Consider the following 18,943-nt stretch of genomic DNA (forward strand, 5'->3'; position numbering starts at 1 on the left):
ATGAAAATGTGGAAATCTAGTCTCATTAGAGAAGATCTGAAGGTAGCTAAGGACACGAACTTTTGCAATTACATCTTTGAAAATGCATACACTGCTACTATTAATACGAGTTCATACAAATTTGAATGAAATGCATGGCATATTAATTTATATCTACTGAAAAACAGGATATAAAGCACATGTGAAGACATTGTTTTAAAAGTGTTTACTTTCTAAGATATGACAATTTTTGCTTTATTAAAACACTAGAGTATCTGGGCAACTAACAATTGGAAAATGAAAGCAACCCCTTCGCTGTTGCTGACACACAGCTGCAATTCAAGCAAGCTCACAACATTTCTTGAACACAGTGAAGAACAGTTTTTATTTACAGATCCACAGCTAAATACAAAAAAAAAAAAAAAACCCAAACCAAACCATCTTTCAATAAACCAATTAGCTCCCAACTTTCAGCAAGATCATTCTCACAGTGATCAGGCCAGCTCTAGCAACAAGCAGCTTCTCCTTCCAGCCAGAGACGACATTCCCACTCATGTCTGACAAACAACTCTTCTATATCACCATGTAATTTAGCAAGCCACAGTGCACTGCTAAATACTGCCATGCCCCAAGACCCCCAAAAGCAGCCCACTCATCTTTGCTCCTGGTCGCGTTGCACACTTAGCTATGGCAGCACTGCACTGCCAATTACCTACACAAATCTTTTTCAGTTCCTTCCTGCTCCTCATATCCCAAATATTTCTGAAGCTGAAGGAACAGTGTGAGGTCCTGAGCGTATTCTGAGATCAAGCACAAAAACTTGCAAATTAAGAGCATTTTAGCTCCATGCTGCTAGCTAGGTTAGTATTTCTGTCTCATGGAGAGATTCTTTTTGTTTGCAAAATGATGTTTGTTAGTAAAACCAATTATCTGCATCCATCTAATGCATACTTTTAAGAATTATGTTTTTCTATAAAAGATGCCTCAGCTGACATACAAATGTCACTGAATCGAAAATAAAAAGCATGTCCTATCTAACAAGTGATAAGCAAGGAAAGCAAAGCTTTTCAGGGGAAGAAAATTAGGATGATGAATACAAAGAATTTCAGATAACTGGAAGCACTCATTTTCACGGACTCTGGCTTTACACTTTTTCATTACACAAAAACTAGGCGATGCATTTAAAATGCAGTATGTCAACTACTATAGGGCTAACAGACATTGGAGCATTTATATTTGATATGTGCATCATCCAACTAAAAAGAGTGAATATTTCAGAAAAGCACCATGCATCAGTCTCAAAGTATAACTACTTTGGAGGACAAATTGAGGAACACATTTTCTTTTTTCTTTTTAGATTGCAATGAATAGAATGAATATGTGAAGAAAATAAGGATGCTGTGAAATTTAATAATAAAGCTGCAGAAGGAAATCTGTTAACTTTCTAAGCAACTACACTGTTTAAAACAGTGACATCATTTCAACAGTAAGATTTCAAGTTTCATTTTGTTCTCTCAGACCAGACATGGAAATTCCACAAATACCAAAAATGTCAAGATAAGACACTTTAAAGATGAGCAAAACTTGCTCTTCTTCTAAAACTTAATGTACAAGATATATTTAAAATTACATACAAGGAAGGATACGTTAGCTAAACCAGTTACTAAAACAAGCAATCAACCATAAGAGAACTTGACGTTTTCTAATTCTCAGAAATAGTCTTGCTAAAAATCGTGACGTTATGATTTGAAGTAGCATTGCATTAAGCAGTTGGTCACCTCAACAAGATGGCACAAGACTGCCACCTTGTGAAAAAAAAAAAAAAAACAACAAAACAGATCTGCATTAACAGGACAAAAATCAAGCATCTGTCCACAGAAACTACAGAATACTTTTTCCTACAATATTTTTACCAGAAGCAATCCATCCGGTTTATCTACTCACAAGAAAAGCAACAGATAAAAAAATATTTCAGCATGCCCATATTGCTTATGGTGTAAAATTCACACTAATTTTAAACATGAACATATGTTGTCAAAGAACTTAAAACTAATGAAATACAGAATGCTCACGAATAACAGAAAATACAGTTCACAGTATATAGGATTATCAAACAAACTCCCTACCTTCCCAAATAACAACTTATTTTTAACTAAGAGTAAAAAACAATTCTTCAATTATTTGTCTTTTTTTCCACCTCAAAACAATTCAGCCATGTGGTGGCTGTTCAGCTCTCTATTGTTATTATTCTGACAGTTACTGAAAAATCACCATCTTTCTGTCTGTCTGAGAAAAACTGAGCCTGAGCCTTTATTTTTAAACAGCAATTATAAAAATGTTAGCTACGCTGTTTTTGTTTCCATCTTGGACATTTCAACAAATTAGTGTGATTTTTTTCTAAATGGATAGCTGATTAATAAAATTTACAATACGTTATCATTTTAATGCTGTTGTAAGTAATTTCATTGCCAATGACATCTGCTGAGGAATTTACCTAAAGTAAGCAATTATGGTTCTACTGAAACTAGAAGACCTTGGCTACATAAACCAGGGTAAACAGTCCTTTCTGCATTCCTTTAAGACAAATAGCTAATAAATTACAAACAACTACAATGGAAATATTTCAGGAGCAAAATACTAAAATCAATTTTCCAAAAGATACTTGCTCCAAGATTATAATGTATGTTTAACTAATTCTTATATCTGCAATATAGCAATGCTACCGCTACTGATATTTGTTAAATTTCTAAGAGATGTTGATGGAATTTGGAGACCTTTCTTTATGATATAATTACAACCATCTTGATTTCTGAGACTGAATCAGGCTAACATTGAATATTACCTGCAAATTCTCTGTGGTTCATCAGCAAAAGTGAAAACATAGCTACTATACTGTGAAAAATATCTACTATACTGATAAATCATGTGATAAAATATTATACCATCTTAGAACACTGGTTAAAAAAAAAAACAACAGTTCACAGACATCTCTCTACATGTAATTTTTCTCGTGTCTTCTGATGTGGAGCTCATTAAAAAGGTATTGTGCTCTAAATCTTGGGGGACTTTTTGCATTCACTTTTCTTTACAAAATAAATGCATTAAAATTGTATATATTTAAACTCGGTTCTTTCCACTTGAAACATGGCTGCTATCCCTGTTAAGAGTAAGTAGGAAGCATACACACTGTCTCTTAACAGTGTTGACAATCAAAGGCATTCAGCTACCAGTATCAATAGACATGCTGGACAAAACAAAACACCTTTAGACTATGTAAGCACAGGAATTTTTGCATCTTGTCAAGTGAATGAACACCTGCTCCCCTCCATAAAGACAGAAAAAAACCCAGATCCAGAAGACAATTCAGAATTCTAGCCAGCACCCCATCCCTTCCCATGTTAACCATTCCAACTTGCTCAGTAGTAGTATTTCAGGACACAAATGAAGTTGTACTAAAACACATATATGATCTTTACCTTGGTTATGTTTTTACTGGCATGGTATACAAAGTCAAAATTGGAAGCAGAACGCATGCGAGACTTCCCCCCCTAAATCTGTCATACTAAAACCACAACACAAGGCAACATCCTGGACTCCTCAAGAATCACACCGGATTCTTGAAAAGCAACCCATTTCTGGTGTCTCTTGTCCCTTCACAATGAGAAAGCAAATAGGGACTGAGTGAAAATGGCTTTCCCTATGGTACACACGTTATCAACAAATTACCATACTCGTAACAAGCCAAGAAGCAACCAGTGACCTGGCAAAGGTCTTAAATTCAATACAAACAAACCTACTCATTGAAGAGTGACTTTAAGGTTTCCTTAGAAGAAACAGGGTCACAAAGACATTGGACAGGAGACTCTGCGTTAACCACAATCTTCATAGTGTTAGTACAGGGAAGGGATCAGAAACAGGACATTGATTGGCATACTGTAAAAGAAAAAAAATAACCATGCGGATGTGAGTAAATAACTCCACAGTACTGACCTTCTGAGAAACAATTCCATTTCAGAGTGAGTGGAGTGGCAATAATATGCTATGTTTGCATAGATTTGGCTGCAGTATTTTCATTACAGAACAAGAAAGAACTTAAAGATGCTACAGAGCATGTTAAGTTTTGAACCCCTCTGCCACATAATTTAGTTATATTTTAAAACTGCTTAATAGTTAACTTTAAGCAATCAAATATTTTTGAATCTAACTAAAATAATTTACTGACAGGAACCACTACAGCCTTCTTTCATTCTGATGATAATGCACCAAATCCTTTCAAAAATATACATATACACACATACATTGTATTTTACCTTTGTAAAAAAATATATATACTCCCTAGTTCCATTAGATTTGTATACATACAAAAAACATTTAAATGAACAATTCAGTAATGCCATTAGCATTTCCTTAAGATTACACAACAAAGATCTTAGAAACATTCAGTTCAACTTGGGAGTCCACTCATATCCTACTTCAATACAAACCTGTGAACACAGAACCTCAGGACATAAAAGCCTGATTATTTAAAAGGGTATTCATTAGACTGCATTCCACTGTGTAACGACACATTTCAGTCTGACATACATAAATTACACCTCTTCTAATAGGTCACATTATCAACTGCAATTTATCTTTTGTTGTACAATAACATTTATTCCCCCAAAGAAGGTACATGCACACAGCCTCCACTGTGTTTTCTAAGTATCAGTTTGAAATAAAATTTTCAAAATGCTCTAATGATTTAAAAGCCTACATTCTGGTTGCAAAACTAATGTAAGTGTTTATTGACAAAAAAAAAATCATGAAAATTCAGTGGGATGTAGGAGGTTGTGAAAACGTTATACTTAGTAGTGGTTCATACCTTGACCGCTAGCAAACCCAGATGGAAGTGGCCTGATCCAAGGAGTAAATATGCACCCAGAGGTAACAAAAAGGTTAAACACTGAAATACTTTGTTTTAAAGAGAAACCTCTGAAACATAAACTGTCACACCTTCAACGGCATGTTATATAATATTTTATTATAATGAAAAATGACTGTAAACATCTCCCTTATTTCACACTAATTACAGAAAGGTGTTCTCAAATTCCCCCTCAGGTTGAATCTGTTAATTCCAGGAGCCCATAAATTCAATATATGCAGTATCTTCACATTACAACATATCAGATCTCACATTCAGTATTAAGAATATAAGCAAACAGCTTACTTCCCCAATTCCAGCTGGGGAAAAAAGTCCTTACATAATGCAAAACATGTTGCTTTATTCCAGAGCCCACAGTCCTGAAACAGAAGTGAGTTTCCCTAATGGTATGAAAGCATCGAAAAAAAAAAAAAAGTCACCACATAAACCTCTGGATTTCATCACTGTTTGGCCATTGAAATGTTTTGTTTAGAAAAAGATAAAAAGTTACAGCATTCACAACAATATAAAAAGCTAACTCCAGAAGTTGTCTATATAGAGATGGAAATGGAATATTGAGCCTATATATTAAGAAAGGCAAAATAAAGTAACGAAATTCTAGCAGTTTTTGAGGAACTGTGACCGCTAATAAACATACAAAATACATTAAGATCCAGAATATAGATTTTGATTTTAGTGTATCAGCAAAACTCCAGCCAGCAAACATATAGACTGGAACTAATACATATTTTACAAGCTCGTGTCTTTGGAAGATTTTTCTCCAGACATAGAATGTATAATGTCTGTTATCTGCTAGTAAATACTTATGTACATAGGTAAATTTCCAGATCAGGAACAAAGAGATGACAGCAACTAAGCTGTACTGCACAGGGTGCTTTCGTAATGACAGAAGGAATTTCCTGATTTTAGTAGGGGTCAATAAATGAGGGAATGAAAAAACAACAGTAAAGGACAGAAAATAGAACAGCTGAGGAAAGTGCAAACAGGCTTCATGGCTACTTCTGTCACCAACAACTATTCCACCATTGATGAAGACAAAAACAAAGAACACTATTACTAATATGATGTATGGCCAAGTTAAAACAGTAAGTGTAACCAAGTTTTTAAGTGATACGAGATATTCATTAAGAAACCGCAATATTCTGATCACATCTGAAAATGATCCTTTCCTGGAAGAAATCTTTTCATCGTTCTTTTTCTGTAACTCTGTCTTCCAGGCTTCATTTAGTTTCTCTGCAACAACATTTCCAGCACAAAAAACTGTCCACACAATATTCGTCTGACGAAACATGAAGCCACAAAATCCAAGCAGAGCTGAAGTTTTATGGTTACCATAAAGGCACATTAAATAGGCAAAGAGAGTAAAAAATACTGATCCTGGGTCTGTATAATAAAGGAATGTAAAAAAATAAAGGGTGGGAAACATTGCAAGAGTTAAAGTAGACAAGACTCTCTGGAAACCAGACACAGCCTAGAGAAGAAGCAGAAAAATGTGGTTAGCAGTGTCCAATAAAAATAAAATAAAACAAACAAAACCAAATAAAGAGTATCATTCTTGAAAATTCCATTAGCACAATATAATGTCTCTTATGCTCTTTGGTTCCATTACTGCACAAGCACACATGCTATATTTTTGTTAACCTCCTGCTATGTTAATACAGAGTGTCAGACTATACAATGTTAAAAGGCAAATGAAAGTACAGAACGTTATTGCAGGTGAGTTAAAAATATGGCAACGAAAATACACCAACTTCTTTCATATGTCAGGTGTTCACATATTTGTGGCATTAAGATCATTGTGGGAGTATAATTGTTCCCATACCTAGGATAAAAGAGCTACACTAATGGGCAAAAGAAAAGAAAAGAAATCAACATTTTATGCCTGCAATCTCAACATCAGATTCTGTTTATTTGTGAGACAGCAGAACACATAATTCTATGCTTATACTATTGCCTCTTTTGAAGCCGGTCCACAGAGTGGCCAGTTCCAACTTTCTAATCTTTGGTGCAGCTTTTATTGTTTATCTTCTTTATAATTCATGAGTTAGAAAAGAAACTTTAAAGAAGGCAGGAGACCATGCAGTTAAAATGTCCTCCCAGTTATCCCACTCACTACATGATGCAATGCAATTCATAACATTAAAAAAAGTTGCATGATATTTCTGAATGATGTAGCACGGGGTGAAATAGCCAGTCACCAGCTTACAGAAAAGAGGAACAGAGAAAACGCTGAGTTCAAAGAAGTGCCAACAATACAACCACACTTTCTAATGCTTAGACTACTGTTGTGAAACCTTTTGTTTTCCTACATTTGTATTTCCACCTCCAACCATAAAATGAAAAGTGTTCCAAAAGTGGAAACACTTTACTGAATTTGACCCAATTCCATATAGTCTTATGCGCTTAAACATGAAGAGTTTCCTGTAAGAAAATACCTCAGAAGAAATTTTCTTTATAGTAAAGGAACCCTTCAGTTATTGGGGAACAGGAAGAAAATGTTCTTATGGCTAAAAGTCAAACTAAAGAACTTCACTACAGTGAAAGATTTTGAATAGGCCATTAACCACTGGAACCACTTGCCTACTACCGTGGTGGATGCTCCACCACTGTAAACATAGAATATTCTTGTATCCAAGTTGAAGTGTTATGGTCTGGGTGGGTGGACAGCTAGACAGGTAAAAACTGGCTGGATGGCTAACTGGTCACACTCCATCCAAAGTTGAGTGTTTACAATCAGAGCACCACAGGCATCTATACTGGGACCTGTCCTGTTTAACATCTTTATCGATGACTTGAAGGCAGCAAAAGTACACTCTCATCAAGTCTGCAGATGACACTAAACTGGGGGGAACAGGCAATATGGTAGAGCAGAGCTGTCATCCAGAGTGACCTACACCAGCTGAAGGAATAGGGCAACAGAAACATTATGAAATTCAACAAGGACAAATGCAAAAGCCTGCACCTGGGAAGGAAGAAATCCCCACAATGATACAGGTTGGGCACAGAGTACCTGAGGAGTTGCTGCTCTGTGGAAAGGGACCTGGAGGTCTTGGCAGATAGCGAGGTGAACGTGAGCCAGTGGCATGCCCTGGCACTAAGGAACAGCCACAGCCTTCTGGGCTGCATTAACAAGAGCACAGCAGCAGTAAGGGAAATGATTATCCCTCTTTACTCAATTTGTTAGGTTGCACCTAGAATACCACATCCAATTTTGTGCCGTGATGCAAAAAAGGCACTAGTAAACTGGAGCAACGGCAGAGGGCCACCAAGACAGTTGATGGCTGAGGCACCTGCCCTGAGAGCAGAGGCTGAGGGACCTGGCCTTGTTTGGCCTGGAAAAATCGATGGCTTGGGGGGATGGAACAGCAGCCTACCAATACCTGTGAGGATGTCAACAGGTAAAGGGATCCATGCTCCTTGAAGTGGTACATGGTGGGAGGACATGAGACAACAGTCATAAAACGAAATGAAAGGTTCACACTGGATGTAAGAAAAACCTTCTTCACTGTAAGGCCAGTCAGGCATGGAGCAGCATTCCCAGAGAAGCTGTGCAGTCATTCTCCATCCTTGGAGAGTTTTCCAGGCCCCAACCTCAAGCAACATCATCTGATCTTAGGGCTGGCCTGCTCTGAGCTCAAGGGTGGACCTCCTAAGGTCCCTTCCAACCTGAAGCATTCTCCAGTTCTTTCCACCTTGAATTACTCTCCAGTTCTAAATATCGACATCAAACCTGGTATCTTTCTAAAGAATGCATTTTAGTTTAAACACAGCTCACAGAGCTTCACTCAGGATTCACTGGTTGAAGTTTTGTGGAGAGTCTCAAGAAATTTCAACCAGATGAACAGTTAGACCTTTGGATAGTAAGTCTATATGCTTACTAACTTTAACTTTTATTTCCATGGGACTACTTATGCACAAGAGCAAGTTTTTAGAGGATTGCACCCTGAGAGAAAAAAAATATATTTTAAAAAATGTAGAGAAAAGGAATGTGCCTCCTTGGCTAAACTGGTAAGAGTATTTGTGGTTATGTAAAACTGAGGACAGCTCACTTATGTAGCAATACTAACAGACACAGAGCCACCAAAATTGCTTGTACAAGCACATAAAATTACTCTGCTTTGACAGTACCTTATTCTTCTGATGGATCTTGGACAGAAGTAAATACAGTAAATAGAAGTTCCCAGCACTGAAAAGGAGGTTAATAAACCGGAGCATTCCCGCAGAGCACACCACGCTTCCCGTCCAGCCAAAGAGCCACGCTGCCGGCTTCACGACTCCCACCGAGGCCAGGTACAGGCCTGGCAGCGTGGTGATCATGGGGTCCCACTGGGAAGTGGAGAGAGAAACTCGGTTACGGAGCTGCTACCACACAAAAAAGGAGACCAGGGACAGACGAGGGGTTACAATATACCATTCCCACCCTCACCCCATTTTGTTAGCTTGGACGTTTATAGCCAGTTCCTGGCATTAGACTGAAATTTCATAGAATCACTGAATCATTGAGGTTGGAAGGGACCTTTAAGATCATCAAGTCCAACCATTAACCTGACCGGACAAAACCATTTCTAAACCATGTCCCCAAGTACCACGTCCACCCCTTTTTTAAACACCTCCAGGGATGGCGAATCCACCACCTCCCTGGGCAGCCTATTCCAATGTTTGATAACCCTTTCAGTGAAAAAAAAAAATTCCTAATGTCCAATCTAAGCCTCGCCTGGCATAACTTGAACCCATTTTCCTCTCGTCCTATTACTTGTCACCAGACAGTGAACGCTTTGCATCCCGCCCACCGCACCCCTGCACAACAGAAAGCCCACACCAGCGTTGCGGACAGCGATGCCCACAAGCGATTCCCTTTTCAAAGGGCCCGCCGTTATGTTTATAGAAATGATCGATCCTGACTGGAAAGCACGAGCCGGGAGGGCTCCCGGGCGGCACCTGGAGGAAGCGGCCGTGGCAGTAGGCCTGCGCCTGGGGGACGTGGAAGGCCTCGTCCATGTAGGGCCCGCGCTGGCGGCGGTTGATGGCCGCGAAGAGCAGGCACGACAGCAGGAAGGCGCCGCTCATGGCGGCGGAGAAGCCGTAGGCCTCGCCCCGCTCCATGCCGCTACCGCCGCCGCTACCGCCGCCGCCGCCGCGCTGGCCGGGAAGGGGCCGCCCTTCCGGGGCGGGCTGGGGCCGGGGAGGAGGGGCCTGGCGGCGCGGGGCCGCGGCGGAGGACATCGCCGGGCGGCGGTGAGGGTTTGGCGGGCGCGGCGGTGGCCGGGCCGGGTCGGGTCGGGCCGGGCTGGGCTGAGAAGGAGGGAGGGAAGGCGGGCGGGCGGCGGCCGCTGTCGGTGGGCGGAAAGGGGTGAGAAGAGCGGCGGGGCGGGCGGAGCGGCCTGCCTTCGGCCGTGGGGCCCGCACGCGTGGGGGTTCCCCCTCTAGGAAGCCTTGAAACCCGTATGTGAATGGCCGCGTGTTATTGAAAATGGTGCTTTACAGGAGGCAGGAGCGGGCGCGTCCGTGTGTAAGCGTTGCTGTGGCGGCGGCGGGACGGTATGGATGTCCGGCACCAGCTGGAGCTGTTCCCCGGCTGCGGCGTCACCCTCCTCCTCTTCAACCGGGTGAAAAACGCCGCCGCCCTGAGAAAGGCGGCCATGGAAGGATCTGTCGAAGGAGCATTAATAAACCCCGCGATGGTGAGCGAGCGCTGGTGCTGTCCTCTTCGTGCGGCGTTCAGGGCTCTGAAGGCCGTGTGGGCATCCTGCCCTCGGGGAACCGCCTGAGGAACCGCCAGTGTTTGTGATCCCGGGTTGCCATATACACACTTCGCTTTCTCTGCACAAATGCCCCTCCTTTAACTTCACTACAGTGGCCTACAAGTGTAAGGGTTTGTCTGTGTAAAAGAGCCTTGGCAGGATTGGCCAAAACAGTTGTCATTTTGATTCACTTCGCACCCTTCTTGTTGGAGCTATTTAAATCTACTTCCATACCTAAAAGGTAGTACTAATTGTTTAATGCGCCGTCAAAAATCACCACTCTTTGGAGCCTTAGTTCTCATTTAAACCCATAACTAGTTTCTGAATCTAGTCTTTTTTTTTTTTTTTTTTTTTGTTAGAATTAGCCAGGCAGTAGTTAGGGAAGGGACAAAAAAAGTAATCTAATCTGGCAGTTTACTGACAGAAGGTTTAGTAATGTGATTCTTTTTTCAAAAGATTTCAGTAAGCTGAAATATAGGGCAATCTTTATTTTTATGTCAAGTATTATCACACACAGTAAATAATCACATTAACTTTGGAAGAGCAAGAATGGCTAAAATAACTTGCAGACTACTGATTTGCTCGCTTTTATGGTTGCAGACTTAAGCAAAATTAAGTAGTCAGGTTTTCTTCAGGGTTCAAAATAGCATGTTAAATTTTGTTTAACTCCTTTTGTTGTATTTTACAGATTGTAGATCCTTTTCAAATTCTTGTGGCGGCAAACAAAGCAGTTCATCTACAGAAGATAGGTAAAATGAAGACCAGAACTCTCTATTCAGAAATTATTTTCAGCCTTTCACCAAGCAACAATGTAAGATTTACTGAACAAATGTCTTCTTCTGTCAGAGAAGCTTGCTAAGATCCATGCAGCCAAACTAAATATAGGTATTCACTTAACTGTTTACCTGGCTACTAATAGAAGTTACTGTTATTTTTAATAACACTAATACACTGTTATCTCTTGTAGCTCATCAGAATTCCATTAATGTAAAACATGTATCAGTTTATGCTCTCGGTTTATTTGGCCCAGTAACTGCAAAGCTTGCTTGTATATAGTGAGAAAGTGACACATAATATTTTGATATTTTTTGTCTTTTCTTAGATTTCAGATGCATTTAAAAAGTTCGGCATTTCAGACACTGACACAGCAGTACTCATTGTCGTGATTACGGACAGAGGAAAAACTGTAAATCTGGAAGATATAACATCTCAAGTAGAAGGCCAACAGGTTCCTCTAGATGAACTCCCTCAACTCACAGACACTGCCAAAGTTAAAAAGGTATGTAACCGAATGAGATGACTGGCATAGAGAAAAGGGGTAGTTTATTTAGTTGTCTAATTAAATATCAATGGTTTGTGTTTCTTTAGCATAACTGGAAACTTTTTTTAAGTGAAGCTTGATTATTTCTTTCTTACAATCTTCTTATTCTGAAGAAAAAGTTCTAGTTGTCACGCCCTGACATCACAAATTTTAAGTCATCAAATTCTTAACATTGTCAGGAAGTTGGAACATAAAAATAAATTCCAGGTTGCTGCCTACCACTCAGTCACTTCTGCTTCCTGTTTTCTCAGGCAAATATCCATTTAATTAAAAATAAATTTTCAGTTCTGAACCATTTCATAATCTTAAGTACATAAATAGTCCCAGCATGGGCGGCTAAAATAAAAAATGTGTTGATTAGCTGCTGGGAGCTGTTAGGGCATGCATGCTTTTAAAAGATTACCATATGCTAGATAGGTATCTTGAAGCATATGTGTTCCACTTGATAAAATTCAAGTAGCTCAAATCATCTCTATCACATCCACCAAAGTAATGATAGGAGACATAAGAATAAAATTGGACAAATGGTAGCATACAACATGGGAAGCAAAAAGTGCTGTTCTCATTCCGTTTCTTAGCTTTCCTTTGTCTCTTGCAGTTTCAGAATTTGCTTGGTTCCTCATTCTGAATTTTGTCTTCCAGGCAAGACAAAATACGAATTTCTAATGTAAGAAGTGAGGGAGAGGCAGAAATCTTTTCTTGTTGTGTATATATTTTTAGAAGATATATGATGAATTTTTTTTCCCTTATACGGCTTTTATGTTTCTCTTGTTCTTTTTTTCTGCAGATGTACAAGGTTACTCCGCAGGAAGAAAAAATCGGTACTTTATTGGATAGTATTGTTTGCAGAATGTCAACAAAAGATGTTTTATGAAAATGTGGAAATAAATTTTTTTTTAAGGAAAAAGAGGGCTCTTTAAGATGTAAAAACACTTCATTGCAATTCATCCTGCACATCAGAGAAACTGGTATAGTACTGAGTAGTTTGATGATATCTGAGCTTTAACCATAACTGAGCAAGCTTGGATATGGGGTTAATCTGAGCTGCGTTCTAAGCACTGAGAGCGATTCTGCCCTGCAAAGCAGAAGTTGCCATTGGCATTTCTGTCCATTTTCTTAACAAGAGAAAAACATCACCTTTGCCAGTACCTTAAGTTGATCATAAACAGATGGCTTGGAAATCTGTACTTACTTTTCTCTTTCATCAAAAGGTTTGCTAGTCCAAAATAGGATTCAAACATTGTAAATAATTTTTGTTAACTCTCCCCTGATTTGTTTTGTTTTGGCACCCCTGGTGGTTACCAATACTGCTGCTGGAAAAGGTGCCTCTATGGCATGAAGTGTTGCTGATTGACTAGAAAAAGGAAAATTTCCATAAACTATCAGCAGCTCCTCCCCTGTTCTGCTAATGGAATAGAGTCACTGTCCACCCTTTGGGAACAGGAAAGGGCAGGAGGGGCACCATGGTAGGCAGTGGTGGGGGCATTGCGGGCATCAGAGATGGGTAAGGTTAGTATGGATGATGCTATGGTGGTGTCAGCACGTAACAGTCTGATGTCATCAGACGCAGTATACTGCTGAGGTACCGATGTGCTGCTGGGGTACTTTAGTGTTGGCGTTAAAGGGTAACGAGAGGTGCTTTTACTTTATAACGCTGAACTATGTGTGGTGATGCCGACTTCCTAGGGCCTGGTTCCAGGTGCAGAATTCACAGAAGAATTTGCACTATAGATTTATTCACTTAAATTGTCGATATAACTTACATAGCATTCTGAAAGGATCATTGAACTCATTTTGTTGAACCAGTGTTAGAAAAGGCCATCAAAGGGAAGTAAAATGAATACTGATTTCCCATAGTCACCAGGTCTGACAGCTCTGCATGAGTATCATTTAATCACATGCAGCCATCCTGTTTAAGAAAAATTGCTGTCCTAATTAGGTAGAAATCCATACTGTTTGTAATTGTTATGCTGTATTGTTTTTCTGGGATGCGTATAAAACTGTATAGCAGTCTGCATTTTGTTTTTTTCCCTAACGTTCTCTGAGTTATTGTGATTTGTGTACTTACAAAATATTTGGAAGAGTATGCCCCAGATTCTTACACAGTGTTTGGGAAAACAAAATATATCTGGGGGAGAGGCAAGTCTGAGTTAGAGTTGAAATGTTATCCACTACAGTAAACAGACCAGCAAACTGACATAAAAACCTAGTATTGACTGTCTTTCTGTATTTAATATGGAAATCTCGAGCTTCTGGCTTACATTTTGGTTAATTCTTCCCTCAATTAAAACAGTAGTACAAATACCATCTTTCTTACCAACCAAATCAATGGCAGAATGATTACCAAGTGAATTACAAAATTTATCAAAAGAAATTATACAGGAGAAATGGCTGTGCTGATTTCTTGGTTTAAAGATGGTTTTACAGATTGTATCATCCTCTCTAAAGGGAAATGTGAGGCAGTAGTAAAAAATGGAGCTGGGAAGGGCTTGAGTCTTGAAATAAAATGTGCGTAACATCAGCACGTGAGAATGACCATGGAAAATAAAAGACTTGTTTTCCTTTTCTGACAGTCCAATTGGTACATGGAGTATATCATCATATTTGCTGGCTGAACTGCTGACATTGGTTTTGGTAGCTTAAAATAACAGCAGGCAGGTATGCTTAAACCACAACCTTTTTTGAACATCTGTGTGGTCTGTTTAATATATGAGAAATACTAATAAAAAGATCACTGCATAAGAATTGATACACAGGTTCCAAACTTGGGTTCCCAGTTTCTAATTCTTGTCAGTCTGTTTCATTGGCATAGAAACATTAATTAGTTTGTTACTGCTGACATGAGTTAAATTATGAAAATGTTATTTAGTGTGAGACCCGAATGAGCTGTTTTCATGGGTGGATTTACTGGAAATTAATTTGGGAGTTGAAGCGTATGTAGTATCATTCAGTCAGGCAGATGATTTGGGTCTGTTGGCAGTGAAGACCATGCCATTGCCCTGCAAGACCACAGTTCTCCCCTAGTCCTAGTTGCATTACCTAAATTAAACAGATTATTTACAAAACACGGTAATAAATGTAGATCTTGTTGACCCCACAAAGTTACGTTTGTCCTTCTGAGCACATTAAAAATTAGTAAATTTGGATCTATAATGTTACTGTTAAATCAACCACTGCTGTTTTTCAGCAAAGCAAAAGTTTAAGGAAAAAAAGACAGGTTTTTCAAAACATTGAATGTTCTGCTGCTGTCTCCTCTGAACTTTCACACCTCGTTTCCTCTGTCACAAGGTGAAAGAGAGGAAGCTGAAGCATTTTTAATACCTTATTTGGATCTCCAGTGCTTCAGAGGCAGGATTATACCTGCCAGGATTTGTGAATTTAACAGCTAAATCCAAAACTATGATGTGTAGTCAGTTCTAGCTTTTCTGTTTGTTTTGTTTTTTTTTAGGTGGGGTCATTTTGGGGTTGGTTGTTTTTATTTTTACCTGTCCTGCCTTTTTAACATTGTGTATATGACAAAAACTGAGCAAAACCAGCAGCCTGTGCTTCTAAAAGGCGATGACTAAAACTTCACCCACCACAGAACTCACTTTCCTGCATGAATGCTTTACAATACGTGAATTTCTCAGGGAAAAATAAAAAAGGAGACAGGGCAAGCAAGAAACAGACTCTACAAAGCCGTCTTTTACAATGACTTTGTAATATGCGATAACACCAGCAGGCGATTGCTGTTTGAGTTAAAGATGGTTCCCAAACTTTCAGCCTGGGTAGATGTGATGTATGTCCAAACTGTGGGCCTGTCCATCACATAACACTGCGTGCCTCTGGGCACGCAGCAGGAATACAGACATATACTCAAGGAAAACTTGCCCACCCTGTTGTGACAGAGGTAGTTGTCCTCCCGGAGGGGAGGATGTCCAGCAGCACACTAGGATTTGCCGGCAGCTTTCACCTGTGGGCTGGTGTGTGTGTGCGGGATCAGATGTGTGCCTGTCTCATGGCTGGGGGGAGCGTATGTTTTGGCACGTGGCAAATCTCGCAGTGATGTGCAAGGGACAGTCAGGTTCTGCAGGGAAAGAGAGGAGCAGAGAGTAGGCTGCCTCACATCAGGTTGACTCCCCCTGAGCGCTCTGCAGCCACATCTGCAGGACACCATGGTGAACATATCAGTGCAAGTGATGTGGATTCGCTGCTGGAGCAGCTCAGTTTATGAGCTGCAGCCTGTGCATCTCTGAACTGCGTTTGATACTAGTAAAATGTGTGTTTATAAAAGTATGTTAGAACAAAGAGCCAATCTGATTTACAAAATCTTAGAAAAATCCACATCAGCTGTTGGTGACCATTTCCAGGAGTGAATTTCTCTCACATTTAAGTGCTCCCCTTGCCAGCTCTGTTCACTGGCTTCCTCTCTTCCGTCATTCTGAAAGGCTTTTACCTGTCTGCTTTTAATTCCAAAGCCCTTCACGGTTCACATCGGTCTCCTATAGCCCAAGCTTACCCTCTTGCCTTGTGTTTTCAAAGCAGCAGCTTCAGGCCTCCTGTGCCTACTTCAGCCAGGAGAACTTCCCTTCATCATTTTCAAAATAAATGGTTATTCAGTACCACTGTGACCCATTGTCTAAACTCCCTCTCTCCTGTAAAAACTGTGATGACAGACAGCTTCCAGCGCACTGAGGCCATTGCCTGGGATTTTTTGTACTACTGTCAGAATGTCTAAATCCTTCTCTCTTCTTGTGTACTTCAGTGGAACGTTTACAAAGGAGGGACCATCCTTTTGCTTTCACTTATAATATTAGTTCATGCTATATGGTTTATGACTGGGGTCCCTATGTATTTAATGCGCTAATCACCTATTTTTTTATTATTATTCCTTTGTATGCTGTTCTTGAGAGAGCATCGTCAAAGCTTTGCTCCCACGTTAGAGCATGATGAAGTGGTACCTTAGGTGGGGTGTTTGCCCGAGTAGGGTAACACTGGCAGAGTGCTGCATGGATACAGGAACAGCCATTCCAGCACCCACACCTGCTGGCTGAGAGCTGACACAGTGTTTGTAAACACTCCTGGAGGCATGCCATGTAGGTCTTCTCAGAAACATTTCAGTTTATGTACCCCTTCCTCATTATGGATGGATACCAAAGTTGGGTACATGAGACTTACAAGGTTGTCTACAGGTACTACGTAATTGCAAACATGTGTCTATCTGCTCCTAAATATTCAAAATATCTTGCAGTTGTTCTTTGTTTATTAGGATACTGTTTGTTAGTTTAGGCAGTGCTGAAATGTGGGGGTTGAGTTTAAGCTCCAAAGGCCTGGAGTATTGTTCCCAACAGCCACTGCCCGTAAGAGCTGCCAGTCCATTAACCAGAGCTCATCAGGAGCAGGCAACCATAAAATTAACAGAGTTTAACAGAGGCTGGAACTGGCTGTATTTCCAGGAAGCTTGCAGGTTTTCTGAGTGGAGTTACTTCCATGGAAAAGTGGGAATATGGAATGCCCCCCATCAAGGATGGGCAGGTGTACGCAGAGGTTGGTACTGCCATGATGTATTAATGAATTATGGAAAAGCAAGCAGTGGTTGAAGAGGAATTAAATTTATTGGTGCAAGATTGAAGACTGAGCCAGTTGGTTCTGCAACAAAGGATGCTTACAAATACAGTTTACTTCATGGTTTTATTCCTGAGTTTACAAAGGCATTACCATAAGTTAAAAATATGCAAGTCCCATATAAACTCTCTTCAGCAACAGAGGTGAGAATTTGACTTGTTCAGAGGTCTTCCTTTGCCTGCAGGATAGCTGGGTTTATTGATTTTTTTTTTCCCCTACATTGTTGTGACATGGCAGATTTGCCTACTTATAGCATATGTTTTACCATGGATTGGAACAGGTAACTTTAACAGAGGTAGAGACTGGGCAACTTAAGTTCAAAAATGGAAAGCTGGGGTGGATATACAAAACACTGACCAATAAAAACATAACTTGAACTCTTCTCCTTGCTAGCATATTGTGCTTAATGAAAGTTTCATATACACGCGAAGGGTAATATAAGCATGTTTACAGTGCAAAAAGATGTATGTTATTCACAGATATATGTTATTCACAAAGTCATGTTCTGTACATTGCCTATTAAATTGTTTCACAGGTTCAGTTCCACACGTAGCAACAGTTTAAGCAGTTTCAAGTAGACTGTAATATGCTGAGACCAGTTTTTTGTACCTCCTGGGTATGGATAATTGACACAAATATTCCTTTAAATATTTGACAAAGAAGCATATTGCTGCTATAAGGACGAATCCTTTCTTGACCAGACTCCCCAGATTGCCATTAGAAGGATCATGACAATCACTGTGTAAAGGGTATGGACTGTAGTGAGATCATCTCCATGCTGCTGCTGCTTGAACCCGGAGGCGCTGTGCCAGTTCTCACTTTTGTTCCCATTGGTTTTCTGTCTGTGAGCACGGAGAGAATGTATCCTGCCATAACAAAAAGCAAGATTAAGATTAAAAATTATTCTTTTTTTTTTGTTAACAGTTCAATGTTGTTCACAATGAAGTCCAGAGTGTGCATTGTATCACTGACTAGATTTGGGAAAGAGCTCTTCAAACTGTATGGGGCTAACAAAGTAATTTCCATAATTGGAAATGCAAAACATTTACCCAGCATTTGGTATTTTTCTCCCACTGACAGGCAGAGAGACTGGGTATGGGCTTGTTAGAGGACACACAGTGCTCTTACTGTTGATACAAATCAGTTGTATGAGAAAAAACATACCCTTTCATTTTGCAATGTTATGAGAGTGGCAGGGTTTAAAGAAAATTACCAGTTTCCAAAGTTTTAATCCATGGGAATAAGCACAGCATGTGCTATGTGAGCTTCCCATCTTGCTCTGATAATGTGTTTCTGTCTCTGCTTTTCAGAGGGGACTTGCCTTGGCATTCTGTGTCAAGGTATTAATTAGCGAAAGATACCAATCAAGAGTAACTA

The 18,943-nt window shown here is 39.8% G+C and overlaps 2 protein-coding genes across 3 annotated transcripts; one reads left to right on the top strand and one right to left on the bottom strand.

Annotated features, from left to right (window-relative positions):
- Positions 1-4,985: 4,985 nt before the first annotated feature.
- On the bottom strand, positions 4,986-10,003 carry ALG10 (ALG10 alpha-1,2-glucosyltransferase; the record flags this gene model as incomplete). The annotated part of the gene is made up of 3 exons (XM_082482732.1): positions 4,986-6,371; positions 9,029-9,226; positions 9,839-10,003. The coding sequence occupies 3 exons, from the start codon at positions 10,001-10,003 to the stop codon at positions 5,316-5,318; spliced, it is 1,419 nt and encodes a 472-aa protein (XP_082338858.1). The 3' UTR covers positions 4,986-5,315.
- A 74-nt stretch (positions 10,004-10,077) lies between these two features.
- TPRKB (TP53RK binding protein) lies at positions 10,078-15,174 on the top strand. Of its 2 annotated transcripts, XM_082498419.1 has the most exons (6): positions 10,078-10,135; positions 10,385-10,581; positions 11,330-11,452; positions 11,744-11,920; positions 12,750-12,858; positions 15,161-15,174. In XM_082498419.1, exons 2-5 carry the CDS (start codon positions 10,441-10,443, stop codon positions 12,834-12,836), a joined length of 528 nt encoding a protein of 175 aa, XP_082354545.1. In that variant the 5' UTR covers positions 10,078-10,135; positions 10,385-10,440; the 3' UTR covers positions 12,837-12,858; positions 15,161-15,174. The 2 variants fall into 2 exon arrangements, with proteins under 2 accessions (XP_082354545.1, XP_082354544.1); XM_082498418.1 differs by lacking the exon at positions 15,161-15,174 and having other exon boundaries at positions 12,750-12,882.
- The last annotated feature ends 3,769 nt before the right edge of the window (positions 15,175-18,943 follow it).

This window comes from Vanellus vanellus, assembly GCF_965231255.1.
Source record: "Vanellus vanellus genome assembly, chromosome: 1".
In the NCBI taxonomy this organism is placed as follows: Eukaryota; Metazoa; Chordata; class Aves; order Charadriiformes; family Charadriidae; genus Vanellus; species Vanellus vanellus.

What these genes read in the sequence shown, in the direction of transcription:
- TPRKB (XM_082498419.1), top strand. Translation starts at nt 10,441, where the DNA reads ATGGATGTCCGGCACCAGCTGGAGCTGTTCCCCGGCTGCGGCGTCACC. An exon ending in CATTAATAAACCCCGCGATG is followed by an intron (nt 10,582 to 11,329) that starts GTGAGCGAGCGC and finishes TGTATTTTACAG; the next exon opens with ATTGTAGATCCTTTTCAAAT. An exon ending in ACACTGCCAAAGTTAAAAAG is followed by an intron (nt 11,921 to 12,749) that starts GTATGTAACCGA and finishes TTTTTTCTGCAG; the next exon opens with ATGTACAAGGTTACTCCGCA.